Consider the following 17235-nt stretch of genomic DNA (forward strand, 5'->3'; position numbering starts at 1 on the left):
GCCTTGTTAAATAAGTTTCGGGCATGCCTTGCGTGGGGCAGGCTTCTCCAGAGTTCACGGCAAAGTCACTACTCGCGATTACCAGTTATCGCTATCCGGCAAGCTTTTGTAGATAGGCAGAAGTCCCTTCATAAATAAAGGCTTATTAGTGAGCTTCCTGTTAGTGCTGAACAAACTAAGGAGGAGATGTACTAAGCCTTGGAGAAAGCTAAAGCACTAACCAATCCAGGCTTGCCTACCCTAACGATTTGGCCGGGAGCCTCCCGAATATTGGGTGTCGTTCCCGGCCCCCCGGAAAGGCAGGCAAGCCTCCCGGCATCCACCAACCTTCCCGACCTCCCCCCAGAATAAACTAGAAATCCCCGCAGCGGGGGAGCTGAATCGTCTCATCATGGCCCCGCCCCCTGCTTCAAAATGCCGGAAATAACGGCATGTTGAAGAAGGGGTTGGCCCACGGCTCCACCCTCAATGTGTCATAACTGTACGGACACGCCCCCCTCTGTTAGCCGACAATCTGCTCCCTCCCGGAAGGAGGGAGCTGATTGTCAGCAAGTATGAACCAATCACCCCCTAACTGCCATATTTCAAACATAGCCTGTAACATGACAGGTGCTGATTGGTTGACACTTTATCTTTCTCCAAGCTTTGATACATCTCCCCTAAGTGCTTCTTAGGTGGAAATAAAGGGAGGAAACTTGAGCCCGTGAACAATATTGGAGATAAAGTGGGGCCCGTAGTGCTCTCATTATCCTAAGTACTACTACGCTACTCCGCTAGGTTAAAGGTAGAGTTGCATGTGGATGAACTCAGGGCCTGATTCAGCAAAGATCGCAAGTGCTAAGACGCAAGCAGTGGGCCGATTTTCGCGATCTGCGCATGTGTATGCATAGCAGGGCGCCTGTGCGTGAACTAGTCGCTGTGATCGGGAATGAGATCACAGTGTGTACGCAGACCCATCGCAGAGTGATTGACAGGACAGGGGGTGGTCGAGTGAACGAAGACATGCCAGTGCATTTCAACGCCATTACAGGGGCGTGCATACTTGATCCCTGCGTCAGGAAGTTTATCAGTTTGTGAGTGACGTCTGACCTGACTTCATTGTACTCAATGGGCACGATTCTATTCTATGCGATGTGAATAGCACCGGGAGATAGCTCCCGGAGCTATTCAATTGTGCGTGGTGTTTAGTTGGAGAATGCCCGTTCTCGCGACTAAACACCCTGTTTAAGGTGCGATAACGGGCATTCCCCGACCTAACTTTCCGGCGCGATGCTGTTTTCCCGGCGCTAAGGGCAGAAAACAGCCTCGCGACGGGACTTTTGTCGGATTTCTGCTCTCATCCCCGGGGGGATGCGAGAGGAAATCCTAGTTGGACTTGGCAGCGCGGTGTATTGAATAGCTCCGGGAGCTCACTCCCGGCGCTATTCACATCGCTTAAAATAGAATCGTGCCCAATGTTACCGATGTTTTCGCAGACTTGCAAGATGTTACGGTCATTTGCATAGTTTTGCAGCAGAACTGCGTACTCGCCTGCTGCCGCGATTGCATCAACGATCCTTGCTGAATCAGGCCCCCAGTACGGAAAGTCCAACTCATTTCTGGCAATGGGTCTGTAACTTATACAAAGAAGCTGATCCCGTAGTTGTTCAGTTTTAGGACACAATTTAATTTCTTGCTGATTGCGACTTTATAGAAAGGTGACCGGCATTGGCAGTAAGTGATTGCAAACCTTTGATGCAGGTAGAGCAGCAAGTTACTTGCTAGTTGCTCATTTACTAAAGTACTTTCTCGAGGGAAAAGTTAGAAGCCTGTTTTGGCTAATATGTGTCATTTTAAAGCTGCATTATACAGTTTGTTGTAGTGTGATGTTCTAACTGACGTCATTTTATGCTATTCTAGGTTTTGATGCCTATTTTACATCCCGCACCCTGGAGAATAACAGGAGGAACGTCTGGTTTGCAGAGTACTGGGAAGAAAACTTTAACTGTAAACTAACCATTACTGGCTCCAAAAAAGAGGACACTGACCGCAAGTGTACAGGTAAGTGGCCACTTACTACAAAAAATTTAGCAGTCTTAGCGGATATCACTGGCTGAACCATGTAATGTAACACTGTATTTGTCTTTTATTACGTTCTTTATAAAACTGCAAAACTGACAGAATATGTCTGTTTGGGGCATGAACACCTCTTTTTGCACCTATAGACAGTGGACCTCATTCAGACCCGCTCGCAAGTGCTGAGCGCTCACAAGTGGGTCGATGTTGATGCCCTGCGCACGTGCAGCGGCCGCACTGCGCGTACACAAGCCCCGGAGCGAGAGAGAAATTCTCTTTCTCCGCAGCTCACTACAAAAGGGGCGGCTGTCGATGGTGATCAACAGCTCACCGCCTTTTGTAGGCGTGGCAGGGGGGTGGTTTCACAAATGGAGGCGTTCCTAATGGAACACCTGCCGTTTTGTGGGTGGCCGCACTGACATCAGGGTCTCGTCGCAAGCCCCGATTGTTCGCGATGGTCTTGACCATCGCGACCATCAACCTGGTCGGTCGCTAAAGCTGTGGGTGGTAACCCACAGCTTAGCTAGCGACCAGGAGAGCGCACTTCAAAAGAGAAGCGGCCGCCCACATTCAGAACAAGCGCTCGCATTATGCGAGCACCTCTGTATGAGGGCCAGTATGCATCTGTTTCTAAAGCAGGGGAGAGGGGGCAACTTGTGACCTGGTAAGGCAAACACAAAGATCTTGTAGCACCCTGCTGAAAAAATAGTGTGGGCATGAAGCATCCACTGTGGGCATGGCAGTACCCAGCCAACACTACTTAATGTCGACATGTAGCGTATGTTGACAGGGTACTTGTGACCATGTCTATCTTGACAACATGCATGAAGTCGGCGTCGTAACATGTCGACACTGCCATAATGTTGCCATGTTCAAAATGTTGCCATTTAATGCTAACCCGAAGGCTAATGTCAACATTTTCACTATGTCCACATTTTGTCCATGTCGACATTTTCCATATGTTGACATTTTAACCAAAAATTTTGGTGATTTCTATACAATCCAGTTCTAGTGATTTATATGCGATACTGAGAGCATTCTTGCGATGAATATATAACAGAGTATTCTGATAACCAATATACGACATAAAGAGCATTCTAGTGACCTATTTATTAAATAGAGCGCATTCTAGTGACCAATATACAACATAGAGAGCATTCTAGTGACCAATATACAACACAGCGAACATTCTTGTGACCAACAAACAAAACAGAAAGCTTTCTAATGACAATATACTATATAAAGAGCATTCTAGTGACCAATATACAATGTATAGAGCATTCTAGTGACCAATTTACAACACAGAGAGCATTTTAGTTACCAATATACAATACAGTGAGTGTTCTAGTGATCAATATACAATATAGATAGCCTTCTAGTGACCAATATATAAAACATAGAGCTTTCTAGTGACAATAAACAATCTATAGAGCATTCTAGTGACCAAAATACAATACAGAGAGTGTTCTAGTGAACAATATACAATACAGAGAGTGTTCTAGTGGCCAATATACAATGTAGAAAGCATTCTAGTTAACAATATACAATACAGAGAGCTTTCTAGTGGCCAATAAACAACACAGAGAGTGTTCTAGTGACCAATATACAATACAGATATATTGTATAGCTGTGTGGATATGTCAGTCCCAGCATATCCTGTATTGCATCTGCCTAGCTCCTGGGGAGCCCCATTGTACGTGCGCGAGATTTACAAAAAAAGTCTGATGCTTTTGACCGCATACAGCATGCATGAATACGCCAGAACCAGCTTCCAGAGGCAGCATCCTCACATGGAGGTTTATGTTGCTTGGGGGTATATTTATCATTTAAATATCTGAAGATGGCATAAGCCGCTTCAGCTATTGGGTTACACGTCGCAAACATTTACTAGGACGGGTGGTCTGTAGACCATACATGCGCAGGATTCCCGGGACAGAAGGGAAGAGACCACTGATGTGGTCACTTCACTCGCTGCACATGGCAGGGACGGGCTCCTTCCCAAGCCCCTATCCCTGTGGGTGCAATTTGTTTAATTCGGGCACTATGATCGCATCCTGCAATGCGATCATAGGCACTAATATCATGCCCAGATTACATCGCAAATGCGATTAATAATAAATAGGACTAAGGTCCTGATTCAGAGGCTATTTGCGAGTGCTCGCTCTGAATCAGGGCGGATTTAAAAGAAAGAAAATCCGCCTCCAGGCCGCTCAAATAGCTGTGGGTGACCACCCACAGCTTGTGCGGGTGGCCTGGCGATGGTCGCGATTATCACGACCATCGGGTTTGCGACGAGACCCTTGTGGTAGGGTCTCGTCCACCGAAAGCCCCTCTAATAGAGCAGGAAGTTCACTACTGACATCACGTGTGATGTCAGTAGGGCCGCCCAGAAACGGCAGGCGTTCCTTCGTGAACGCCTCGGTTTGTGCAGCCACCCCCCGACCTGCCTACAAAACAGGGCGAACTGTCGATCAACAGCGTTTTGCTGTAAGCCCAGAGCGAGTGAAGTTCTCACTCGCTCCGGGGCTCGCACACGCGTAGTGCGCACGCCGTGTGTGCGCACTGCCCAACCATCGACCTGCTTGTGAGCGATGTGCGCTCGCTAGCGGGGCCGAATCAGGCCCTAAGTTATCAGAAAGCATTGCCGCCATTGCTGGTCATGGTGGCGTCATTGTACAATAACCCATATATTCTCTGAAATGGCGACATGTACAGGGGACTTTTTATATCGGTGTCTCTCTGACAGGCATCCGCGCAGTGTACACACAGGAACTCCCTGTCAAAACCAATTTGCGCTTTTAGACACCATGGAATCACCCTACAGATGGAGATGAATTTTTGTGTGAAAAAAAAAAAGTAGAAAAGCATTAGTGAGATTTTCATGGTCTGTCTCCCCGTGAAGGACATTTTGCAGCGTTCTCTGTATATCAGACGGCTGAGGTTCCAAAAATGATACAGTGAGAGAGTTAGCAGCAGTGATGGAACCAGGCAGGGCATAGGGAGCAATAGGGAGCTGACTTATTTTTCTTATAACTATTAGCATTTTTATTCATCTTTGCCATTGTCACCCAGAGGGACAGAACCTCCTTTGCGAAACTCAATGTCTCTATCAAACGTGTCTTTCAAAAATATGTTTCTTCACCGATTTAGGCGTCTTTCCAACAGCATAAACAGAACATAATTGTGCTGCCGCCTACGTCGGTACAGGGAAAAAAATATAGGTAATATAGACGTCCACATATTTCCGCGAACCCTGATCCAGAGCAAGAAAATAGAAAACAATTCCCTCTGAACATGTTTAGAAAATACCAATTATTGGCCAAATCTAATTTAAGGTGCCAAAATACGGAGGCAATTGTTACATCTCAGTAAGAACAGTCGGGACATTTTTAACATCTTTGAAAAGCAGAGAAGTGTCAGGATACAGAGAACTACTGTGAAAGCCCAATTAATTGTCCCTAAAAGGCGATGTGTTCTTTCAGTAGCTGTTTCCATTTTTTTTATTTGACCACCCAATGAGCAGCTCAGCAGATAGGCGCATAGGGCCTGATTCAGAGCCGGACGCTATTTGCGCTCGCTCGTTCAGAAAAAAGGGACGGCTATTCAAATGAACCGTTCGCTCTTTGCGGTCTGTTCACGCCTCTAGGTCTGAACGAGCGAACAAAACTTGCGGTAGTTTTTAGAAAACTACGCCCCCTGGCCGCTCGCATCCTACGTCATGTCCGCTATTTATTAGATTAATCGAGTACATCGACCAGCGTCTGAACTGCTCGCTATTCTTGTGGTTGGTTTTTGCTACCACAATCTTGCGAGCAGTTCTGGCTATAAAATAACCCAGTGACGTGGTCGATGACGCTGCTGTATTAATTATGCACACCCATAAAACGCCTGTTTTGACCTTTAAGCACGCCTGCGTTCTGATCTCCACTCCCCGTTTTCAAGCACCTCCCCTGTTACCACCCACATACGCCTCCTCCTGTCACTCAAATTAGCAGGCATTCGCTATTTAGCGAACAAATGATTTTCGGCCGCACTGACTGGTTCGCGCATGCGTTTTACGATCTGTACGCATGCGCAGTTGTGCAAACATCGCTCGGAACGAACGAGCGGCCGCTTACGAGTGGCTCTGAATCAGGCCCATAGATAGCAAGGTCTGGCTCAACCAATCATAATACATCTCTCTTACTGATCATCTGTCTGTGTCAGTAGTAGACACTTCAGGATGAAACGTTACATCTAACTGGTTGGCCACTGGAAAGAGCATTGCTGCCCCTGTCTTCTATACAGGTTGAATTACAGTATTACAGCCGTCTGCCTTCTTAATCCAGATTTGGACATTACATTCTCAAATTTTAGTTCTTTAATTACCCTTAATTTTGGATGCTCATCTTCAAACTCTTAACATGTTTTTACAACTGGTGTCCTGTACTTTGGACCTAGATACATAGGAAAGGATTAATATATTTATCGCGCAAGTGTTCAGGGTAGGGATGGCCATCGACCATCGATGTTTAGCAAACATCGATGGGTAACCACTGATGGTCGATGGTTTTGCCATTGATGGCAGTAATCCAATGGTTCACCACCATCGATGGCACACAGCCAAACAATTTTTTTATTCATGTGCTGGGATAGCTCTGTCCCCGACATGCCCTGTGCAGCCCCGCCCCCAATCCCTGATTGGCCTGCTGCCCACATCAGTATTAAAGTTAAAACAGGTTGACCATCGGTGGATGAAACCATTGAAGGTTCACAGCCAACGATTTCATACCAGCGATGTCATCCACTAATGGTACAATCGATGGTGAACATCGATGGGTAACCTACCGATGACCATCCCTAGTCCAGGGTACCCATGCATTGCAGTTTTGTCGCATTAGTGATGCTAAGTCTGTATTACGTGATTCGAGTATAGGTGTATGAGGACGCACCTGTACTCTCCGCAGACAGGTGTATGGTCTGCTTCGACTTCTTACTTTATAACCTGTTTACCATTATCATTATCGGTATTTCTTCTATTTTAACTCTGATTTATATTTAAATTACATATATTCATTCTAGTAGACATTATTGCTTTTATCTATCTAAAACCACATTTTCCATCTAATTGGCCTAAGTTGTTTGCGCATAATGCATTACCTGTATGGGCTTATGCTGGGTCATCGTATAACTATTTTCATTGTCTTTTTGCAATGGAGCAAGTGTGGACCTTCCTCCTTGCCACTTCCGTCTCGGTTATCTACGTTCAGTAGAGTCACCATTGACCGGTTGTCTGTTCCTCTCCCACAGGCCAGGAGCGCATTGGACAAGACTCTCCGTATGAACAGGATGGGAGGGTCCAGTTTGTGGTGGACGCCGTGTATGCAATGGCTCACGCACTGCACAACATGTTGAAGGATATCTGTCAAGGTTCTTCGGGGCTTTGTCCGGCTGTGGACCCTCCGGTGGGAAAGAAACTTCTCAAATACATCCGCAATGTGAGCTTTAATGGTAAGAGCCGTTGTGATGCAGAGCGAAATTTATGCCACCTAAATGTAACCTTTGTAACTCCAAAATGTGAGCAATATAATATCCATGGTTAGCCTACACTCAATGTCTAACTACACGTGGAACATAAACTATCCCAAAGTAGCTCACTGAATCTTAATCTAAATAAAATCTAAGAGCAGAGTTTAACAATTTATTACAGTAATGACTGTCCTGGATGAACATTAATCTGGGATAACTAGTGCTCCAGCTATAGAGTGGTTGTTTTTTGGGATAACTCTATATGAATTCCAAGAACATGGCTATCCTAGAGACTTCACAGGATAATTCTCTGAAGGTGGAACTGATTAATATAGTCCCAAAATGTAAAAAGAAAAACCTGAAAAACTTGCAAATTCCGATAAAAAATTAGACAGACCATTTACTGAAACACAACAACATTTCCGTAAGGGTGTGTAGTATATAATATATATATACAATATACAGTACTTATGTTTTTTTTTTTTTTTACTTATATTGTGTTCTTAAATTACTTTTTCATAACAATATTAAGGATTGGGATACATTGAGCTAGTAAAACTTAAAAAAAAAAAAAGACTGAGGAGACAAGGAGTGGCCAAGTCTAGAGGTTGCCCCACCAATCAGCTTCAACCGATCGTTTTATAGAATGTACTTGATAAATGCTGATTGGTTGCTATGGGCATCCTCTACAGTTGTGTATTTCCCCACTTCTAGATATAAGGCTTAATCCACCTTTTCCTAATAATACTTAAAGCTCTTCTAACAGTGTTATTGTTCTATAGGGTTAATGTACTGTCATAACTGTGTATCTAGTTTTCCATTTTGCCATTCTTTAATCCATGCCAGCTTCCCATTAGTGTGCATAAATTTGCCCAGCGTTTTGTAACATGTAAAAAGGTGCGGTAATCGCCATGCGTGCGCTAGTTAATTGTGCCTCATTACGGTTTATGGGCCTGATTCAGAGCCGTTCGCTGTTTGCGAGCGCTCACTCTGAATCAGGGCTGAGGTTTTTTTTATTAATTTTTTTTCCTGCCTGCTCACTAAGCTGTGGGTGCCCACCCACAGTTTGTGCGAGCGGGCTGGAGATGGTCGCGATTATCGCGACCATCGGCATTGCGAGGAGACCCTGTGGTAGGGTCTCAGCACTCTCAATGCCGAGTGGACTTTCTGCTCTAATAGAGCCGGATGTCCATTACTGACATCAGGAGTGATGTCAGTATGGCCGCCCACAAACGCCAGGTGTTCCTTCGGGAACGCCTCCGTTAGTGCAGCCACCCCCCCCCCACCTGCCTACAAAACGGGGCGAGCTGTCGATCAACATCGACAGCCTCCCCGTTTTGTTGCGAGCCCCGGAGTGAGTGAAGTTCTCACTCACTACGGGGCTCAGGCACGCATTGGGCCACCATCGACACGTTTGCGAGCGGCTCTGAATAAGGCCCTATATTTTTATATTCTGGTATATTATATCATATTATAGTATACTTTATCTGCCTTCTAATTCTCTTCCCGGGAGAAGAGAAGCAGGAGGGTGGCAACGGGGGCGAGGCCTGACGTTTCACATAATTAAGCCCCACCCCTCGCTGCAAAATTGCCGCTATTGGCTATAATTTGCATGGGGGGCGGGGCCAAATGATGTGATTCATGTAGAATCAAATTTTAAGCCCCGCCCCTTACACGGAGACCCGCGATCGCCACGGGAATTCTCCTCATTCTGCCCACTTCACTAGGAAGTGAGCAGAATGCGGGAGAAATGCCTACCCTTCCGGGGTGCGAGGGTTACCCGAAAAATCGAGAGCCTCCCGTGAAAATCGGGAGGGTAGGCATGTATGTATTATAGTATTAAACATTATATTTTGATTGATACATCCCTCCATTAGGGATATATGTACTAAAGTGCGGGTTTTTAGAAGTGGAGATGTTACCGATAGCAACCAGATTCTACTTAACATTTTTCTAGCACCTTATAGAAGATAATAGCTTGAATCTGATTGGTTGCTATGGGCAACATCTCCACTTCTAAAAACCTGCACTTTAGTAAATATACCTCTCAGGGGTCTATTTACTAAGCAGTGTTAGGAGACAGAGTGAAAAGTGATAACTTGCCAGCCAATCAGCTACTAACTGTCATCTCACAGGCTGTGTTTGAAAAATGACAGTTGGGAGCTGATTGGCTGGCACCTTATCACTTTTCACTCTGTCTCCTAACACTGCTTAGTAAATATACCCCTTAGGCCCGTATTCAATTTGGAGCGTGGTTTGGGCGAAAACCTTTTGCCGATGACGTCATTTTCGCCTGTTTTGATTCTACTCCGTATTCAATTTGAAAGACTTTCCGCCTAGGCGGAAAGTCAATGCAATGTAATAGGCGGAAAAGTTTCGCCTATGAATAGCAGGCAGAAAAAAGTAAAGAATTGGGGTTTTGGGGTGCAACGTTGCGGGAACCCCCGTGCAGCCTTCAGACAGTCCCCCCAAAGGTAAACTGTGTAAATTTTTTTTTTAAAAAGACTTCAGAACACCACAAAAAAATCACTTTGAATTTGGGGGCGAAAAAAACAAATGGTGGGGGACAAAGTTAAAAACTAGCGAACTTGACTCTGGGGGGTCCCCAAGTATGCCCCATGTGTTTTTTTTCATTGCAGAGGTTTGCGGCAGGTGGATTTTTCACGATTTTTTCAACTTAACTTTAGTAACTTAAAAATATGCTGACCCCCATTTTCAAGTACCACAAATTTGCTTGGATAAGTTATTTTCTGCAAAAAATGCTCCTGAATACTATTCTGCACCACTTATACAAAAACGCTATTTAGCAGCTATTGAGCCCGTTTAAAAACCCCGAAATACCTTCAGCAAGCCAAATCGGGGGGTAACCATAGCTAACCCCCATGTAAGAGCATCTTTTGGGGGGTGTCAGGCTGATTTCCCCAAATCTGACAGTACTTTCCGCTTGTTTAAGTTTCACCGGGTCCCATTTTCGCCTACTTTCAAATTGAATACGGCGGGCACGCGCGCTATACTTTTCCGCCTGCAAAACAGGCGAAGTAGGCAAAAAGTCCGGGAGGCGAAAAAGTATCGCGGCTCAGCTCAAATTGTATACGGGCCTTAGTCTCTTCATAAAATGCAAATGCTGGTATAATAGGGCCACCCATTACCAACACAGAGCTCTGGCATCTAGCAAATTCATCGGCTCCATTCTCATGAGAATCGGTTCAGCCTCATTGATCTACAATATCCCCCCCCCCCAAACAAAAGAAAAGTGCTAGGGGACCTATAAAGTTCTCTGTACCCCTTACCGGCTTGCTATTTTTATTATTATGTAAGTACCTAATGCATTTTCTTCCCAAGTACTAATTTAGGGGCTATTTTATCCAGCAGGCTCAGAGCAAGGTATACAAAAGAGCTCACATTATCCCACCTGGGCACAAAAGTCTCACACCCATCATTCTAAACCCCAATGCACTATACATTAATGCAATATACATTAGGGCTCTCCCATAGATGTCTTCTGTCCGTCGTTACATGAATAGAGTCACGCTTCTTATGCTCTCGGGCGGTGCAGCTCAGATATAGGCTTATTATACTGCAAACCTTCCAGTGATTTCTCGAATAATTCTCTCCAATTCCGGCAAAGAATAATTGAGCTAATTTTGGTAATTCGTCCAGTATTGTGAGTTAGAGGCACACGGGCTTACTCTGCCTACAACATGGAGAAGGTTTCATGTCCTGCTGTTAGTGCCCTGTGTCATCTAAAAAGCAGCACTAATTATTTAGCCATTTAGTTGTACATTTAGGGTGTTTTACTCCTGCATCTAAAGCTTTAGTGTGCTTTTTTTTTTTTTTGAAAGCCTTGGAGTTTCTGCTATTTAAATTCTTTATTATAAAATCAAGATTCTCTGGGAAGAGATTTTTTTGGGGGGATTTTTTTTCTGTCGCACACAGAGGAGACGGCATTTAATGTTCCCTTTGATAAAACATCATATGCTGTAATAATTCATATATTCTCAGTAGTTTTCATTAGCCGTAATGGCACAGGATAAGATGAAGCGATGGGGTTTGTTGCTATGCCACCGACATCTAAAATATACGCTACACTTTGTGTTTTATCATGGCCCAGGGCTTGATGCCTAATGCATGAGAGAGACGTCAGACACTGAGACCAGGTAACCACTGATGTTGTGTTCTTATGTTATAGTAGGACGAATGCGTGTCACAGGCGAAAGGGTTTGACATGTTTTTGTGACAAGCATTTGTTACTGGTGTTGGGAACAGGGTTGTAGGGAGGGGTGTGTCAGTGGCGCTGCCTCCCCAGGGCACGGGGCAAGGAAGGTTGGGGGCGGGCACAATTGCTGCCCCTGTTACACCTGCAGGGTGCCTGAAGCGGGCATTCAGAAAAATGCAGTGCAAATGCAGCAAGTGGGTATTGAGACATTGGAAACAAGGGGCCTTATTACTTAGAGTCGCACACAACGCCGAAGATGAGCGATTTTTTTTTTTTGCTACTGCGCATGCGTCAAAATTTAAAAAAACTCACAAAGGCGCAGTTACGATTGAAACGCATGATATCAGACATGCCTTGGAAAAGTGCTGGGGACGTTCCCGGACGGTGATTGGGAAGTGGCTAAACGGGCACATGGAGATGGCCCTTCTGATGGGCGTGTTATGGGAGTGTCACGGGTATGTTGCTTAAGCGTTTGCGTACTCACACGGTAAATCTGCCTTTACTATAGGGCTAAACAGAGAATAATAGCAAAGCGCACCTGGAATCCTATAGCAGCTTCTATATTCTCTATTTTGCAATGAGAATGAACAGTTTAAAATATAAGAAGCGCTGGTCCAAAATTAAATAGATATATAACTGTGATTGCTTGTGAAACAATAAATTCTTAATATATTTTGTATTATTTATCTGCAAGACCATTCAAATAAAAGGAAATAATAATAAATAAGGTAAAAGTAATATAATGTATGAAAGACAAAATCAAACTGAAAATTAAATAAAAATAATAAATTTAAAAATAAAAATAAATACAAATAATAATAAAAATAGAAATAATAATAATGTATAAATGATCGCAATGATGTTTATGCTCTTTAAGGGTCGGGTGGGTGCCCGCTGCTATATTGCAGTGCTGCGGGTTTCTGTCCCTACCTTTCCCTGAGACACGGGGTTCAGCTCGCTGCACGCGCCTTCAAATCCGGTGGTGACTCCGGCGCTCAGTGTTGGAGAAAACACTTGTGCTCTGTCCCGTACTGGATGAGGTGTTGGTTGCTTGCCGCTTGCTCCGGTTCGCTACCGTCCGCTTTTTCCTTCAGTCCCCTTTCTGGTTAGCTGGCCAGAATGGGGTAATGTCAAATGCTGTGTTGGTGTTTGGTAAAAAAGCTCCAACGCGTTTCGTCCACGTGACGGACTTTATCAAGCTTTTTTACCAAACACCAACACAGCATTTGACATTACACCAGGGGAGGGCTGTGTAGCAGCGTTTGCATAAAGACACAGACGGGCGCCAATAGACGTGGCAGCGTCTGTATCCACCTCTGTACCAGCGCCAATGAGTTCTGTTTTCTGCCAAAAACACTAAACAAGTGAAATTAACAATAGTGGGTACAAGACCTAAGTATAATATCTCATGGGTTCAATCAGGGCCGGCTCTAGGGGTGTTCGACCAGTGCGGTCGAACAGGGGTGCCACCCATAGAGGGCACACCCCTCCCCAACATCACGATTTCAGCCGCACAGTACTGTCCCGCTGTTCCACCCGTGGGCCAAAGTGGCCCGCAGGTGGTCAAATCAGGAGGTTGGAGACCCACACCACCGCAGCTGTGTAGCGGTGCCGGACCCTGGAGTCTGAATGGATGGGGCTGGGGGAAGCCCAGCTAGTGAAGTTCCCCCCAGCTTGACGTTATTTGAAGGCGTGACATGTGGGCACGCCTCCAAATAACGTCACATAGGGGGTGTGTCCTATGGAAATCAGGCCACACCCTATTTTCGGTCAGGCGATGTTGGGGCGCACTGTAAAGAGCCGGCACAGGGTGCTCTGACCCCTGGAGCCGGCCCTGGGTTCAGTAAGAAGATTGTAAGCTGACAAGCAGGGCCCTCATACCTCTCTGTCTGTTATTGCCCAGTCTCATTTTATTACGGCTTGGTTCCCACATGTAAAGCGCAATGGAATATCCTGCCGCTGTATAACTAAATGTTAATGATAATGATTATAAGAAGGATGTTTACAACGCTGTCTTTCCCCACACAGGCAGCGCCGGGACCCCCGTTATGTTTAATAAGAATGGCGATGCGCTGGGACGGTATGACATCTTCCAGTTCCAGATGGGAAACCGCAGCACGCCAGGATACCGGCTGATCGGACAGTGGACTGATGAACTGCAGCTCAGTGTGAGTCATAGAGTCTTACTGACTGCACGTGGTGCCGGGGTTTCAGCGTTGCTTGTAGCGTTTGGGCTACGTACGTCTCATTGCTCTTAGACTCCGGCGCCAAAATAGTCTTTAGCGCAATAATGGTGTTATAAAATGTATTGTGTATAGTGTATCTCTGAAGCTGGAGTTGTAGAAAGATAAGCCATGAAAGGTTGTTATAGGCAGACTATGCATAATAATCATACATCTCTAAGTTTCTTTATTAAGGCAATGAGGCCCCTACATTTCTGGAGCACAGATTTCTGGGATATCTCCTGCTTTGCTCACATGGCACGAGGAGAAGACCGAACCTACAGACGTATTTTGATTGTTCAACAAGAATCTATGTCCTACGCTGCTGAGCTCTAACAAATGCACTCTGGCCTCTGAAGAGGAGACTATGGGCCTGATTCAGAGCCGGACGCTCTGACCAGAGCGCTCGCTCTGAATCAGGGCCCTCCTCCATGAAAGGAGGCCGCTCGTATAGCTGTGGGTGACCACCCACCGCATATGCGAGCGGCCAAAAAGATGGTCGCGATGCGACCATCGGACTTGCGACGGAGACCCTGCGGTAGGGTCTCCCTGCCACAAGCCCTGGAGTGATTTTGGCTCTATCAGAGCCAAAATCACTCCCACTGTGATGTCAGTGGGGCCGGCTTCTGACGGTAGGCGTTCCCTTGGGAACGCCTCCGTCTGGCAGGCACGCCCCCGACACGCCCACCAAAGGGTGCGTGCTGTCAATCAACATCGACAGCACGCCCCCATTGGTGCGAGACCCGGAGCGATGGAAAGCCCGTCGCTCCCCGGGTCTCGCGCATGCGCACGACGGAGCTCCCTCCGTCGTGCGCATGCGCAGTGGGGAACATCGACCCACTTGCGAGCGAAATGGGTCTCATTTATCAATGAGTTTTAACACTCACAACAAGTATGATAATGGTGCTCCAGCCAATCAGCTCCCAACTGTCATCTGCTTGAAAAATGACAGTTGGGAGCTGATTGGCTGGAGCACCATGTATCACTGGACTCGTTGTGAGTGATAAAACTTGTTGATAAATGAGGTCATTTAGCTGCATACACACTTAACGATATGCGTTCATATCGATCAGCTTATCGTCTAGTATGTATGCGGCATTAGACCGTAACTACTGTAACTAGTTTATATTTAATGTACGGATACAAAGGGCTGTATACAATTAGAAGCGAACAGTCACGGACTTTTCGCCGTCATCGCTGGATTTGCATTCGAAAACGTATCGCGCGCTTCCCCGCTTCTCCCTGTATTCAATTCCAAAGGACGCGAAAACGTGTCCCGGTGAAACTCCAACAGGCGAAAAGTGCTGGCACATATGGGGAAATCAGCCTGACACCCCCGAAAAGATGCACTGACATGGAGGATCACTATGGATACCCCCGAATAGCCCTGCTGTATTTGGGGTGCTTTAATGCTCTCACTTGGTGCTATTTTGCGTCTTTGCACAAGTGGTGAAGAATAGTATTTTGCATTTTTTTGGCAAAAATAAGTTGTCTCAGCAAATTTGGGGTACATGAAAATGGGTGCAAGCATTGTTAAAATTTACTAAAGTGTTTAAAACGCACCTTCAGTACAAGCACCTGCAATCAAAAATACACCTCCCCCATACTTGCAGACCCCCCCCAGAATCTATTTACCTAGTTTTTAAGTTTGTACCGCAACTTTGAATTTTTTCAAAGTCATTTTTTTGGGGTGTTCTTTAATTCTTTTTTTTTATTATTTACGCAGTTTACCTTTGGGGACCTGTCCTAAGAATGCAGGGTGGTTTCCCCACCTTTGCACCCCAAAACCTCAATACTGCACTTTTTTCCGCCAGCTATTCATAGGCAAAACTTTTCCGCCGGGTACATAGCATGCTTTATCGCGCCGGCGAAAAGTCGCAACAATTGAATACTGGGATAAGTTTCCTAAGGCGAGATTGTCACTGGCATGAAACTTTTTGTGCCAAAGAAAATCTTTTCTCCACTAATTGAATACGGCCCAAAGTGTCTCCTTTAGACGCAAATACAGCTACAGAGTTCAAAATTGCACCAGGGCTACTATGCAGAGGGTGCAAATGCAATTCTGGGGAGAGTGCAGGGAAGATGCAGCTTAATTTTGTATATAAGCCACATAAATACCTGGTATCTTTATTATTACTCTGTAATTTAGAGTAGGAATACTTTCATAGTTTCACCTCTTAATATTTGCATTACACAGATATGAACGGGAAAAAAATAAGGGGTTGGATTTTATCTACAAAAATCATTTCTAGCCATATTCAGTGACCCTGTATTAGGAGAAATTCCCAATTACATTTTTAAAGCCGCCAGTTCCGTACTATGAAATCCTGCGCTAATCTTCAGCGCTTATCGTATGATATTTACATGATGTAAATGGTCCAGATTCTTGTGCAATTCAAGGTGCCTATTCATGGGACCTCCAGCAGGGTCTGGTGAGGTGGGATGGTATAGGGGAGGTGCCCAATCACGGGACCTCTGATGGGACTGTGTGAAGTGTGATGTGCCAAGTCATTGGACCTCTGGCTAGAAAGGAGTGGGTTACAAGAGGTGCTGATTTGTGGGACCTCTCGGGGGGTATGGGAGAGAGTGGGTGTGCCAATTTGTTGGACCTCCAGCAGGAAGGGGGAGGGTGGTTGAGTGGGGGAGAGGTGAAGCTGTGGTGTACAGCCAGCCAGTGAGAGCTGTTAGAGAAGGGAGGGGCCGGGGCCTCCCTGCAACTCTCTTATTGGACTCGTGCTAGATATACAGCTTTAGCTCATTATATAGTAAATGTATCATTTCAATCCACATGATAAGTATTAAAAATAGGTGTCGTCCCAAGGCATCTGGTGTGCCATACATTGCCTCCCCCTGCAATAGAAGGTCTTTATTCATTGTAAGACCTGTTATAATTGAATGGTCTCGCACATATTCCAGGTGATTATCAGCAAATAGATGATCAGTTTGATCCTGGACCAGATAGCCTTATTTTTTCTCCAGCATCAACAAATCCCCCCCAGGGTTAATAACTGATTCAGATCTATCCTATCTTTCAGTCTCCATAGGCAGCTTTTGACCCCCAGCCCAGCATGCTGCGGCAAGATCCATGATCGCATTGCAGTGTGCGATTTTACCGCCGCAAGGTATAAAATAGCACAACAGCGAAAGGAGCCCGTCCCTACGATGTGCATCAATGGTCTCTTCACTCTTTTCCTGGGACGCCAGCGTGTGCGCGGTCTACCAACCATGCATACA

At 45.6% G+C, this 17235-nt stretch overlaps 1 protein-coding gene across 1 annotated transcript in view; it reads left to right on the plus strand.

The window, feature by feature from the left end:
* The window catches only part of GRM7 (glutamate metabotropic receptor 7), a 626056-nt gene that overhangs the window by 373445 nt on the left and 235376 nt on the right, over nt 1-17235 (plus strand). Inside the window, exons 5-7 of the mRNA XM_088460040.1 lie at nt 1900-2040; nt 7345-7545; nt 13808-13947. Coding sequence (XP_088316166.1) covers nt 1900-2040; nt 7345-7545; nt 13808-13947 — 482 coding nt within the window. The remainder of the gene's footprint in view (nt 1-1899; nt 2041-7344; nt 7546-13807; nt 13948-17235) is intronic.

This window comes from Taudactylus pleione, unplaced genomic scaffold, assembly GCF_031769625.1.
Source record: "Taudactylus pleione unplaced genomic scaffold, aTauple2 ptg000964l, whole genome shotgun sequence".
Lineage (NCBI taxonomy): Eukaryota > Metazoa > Chordata > Amphibia > Anura > Myobatrachidae > Taudactylus > Taudactylus pleione.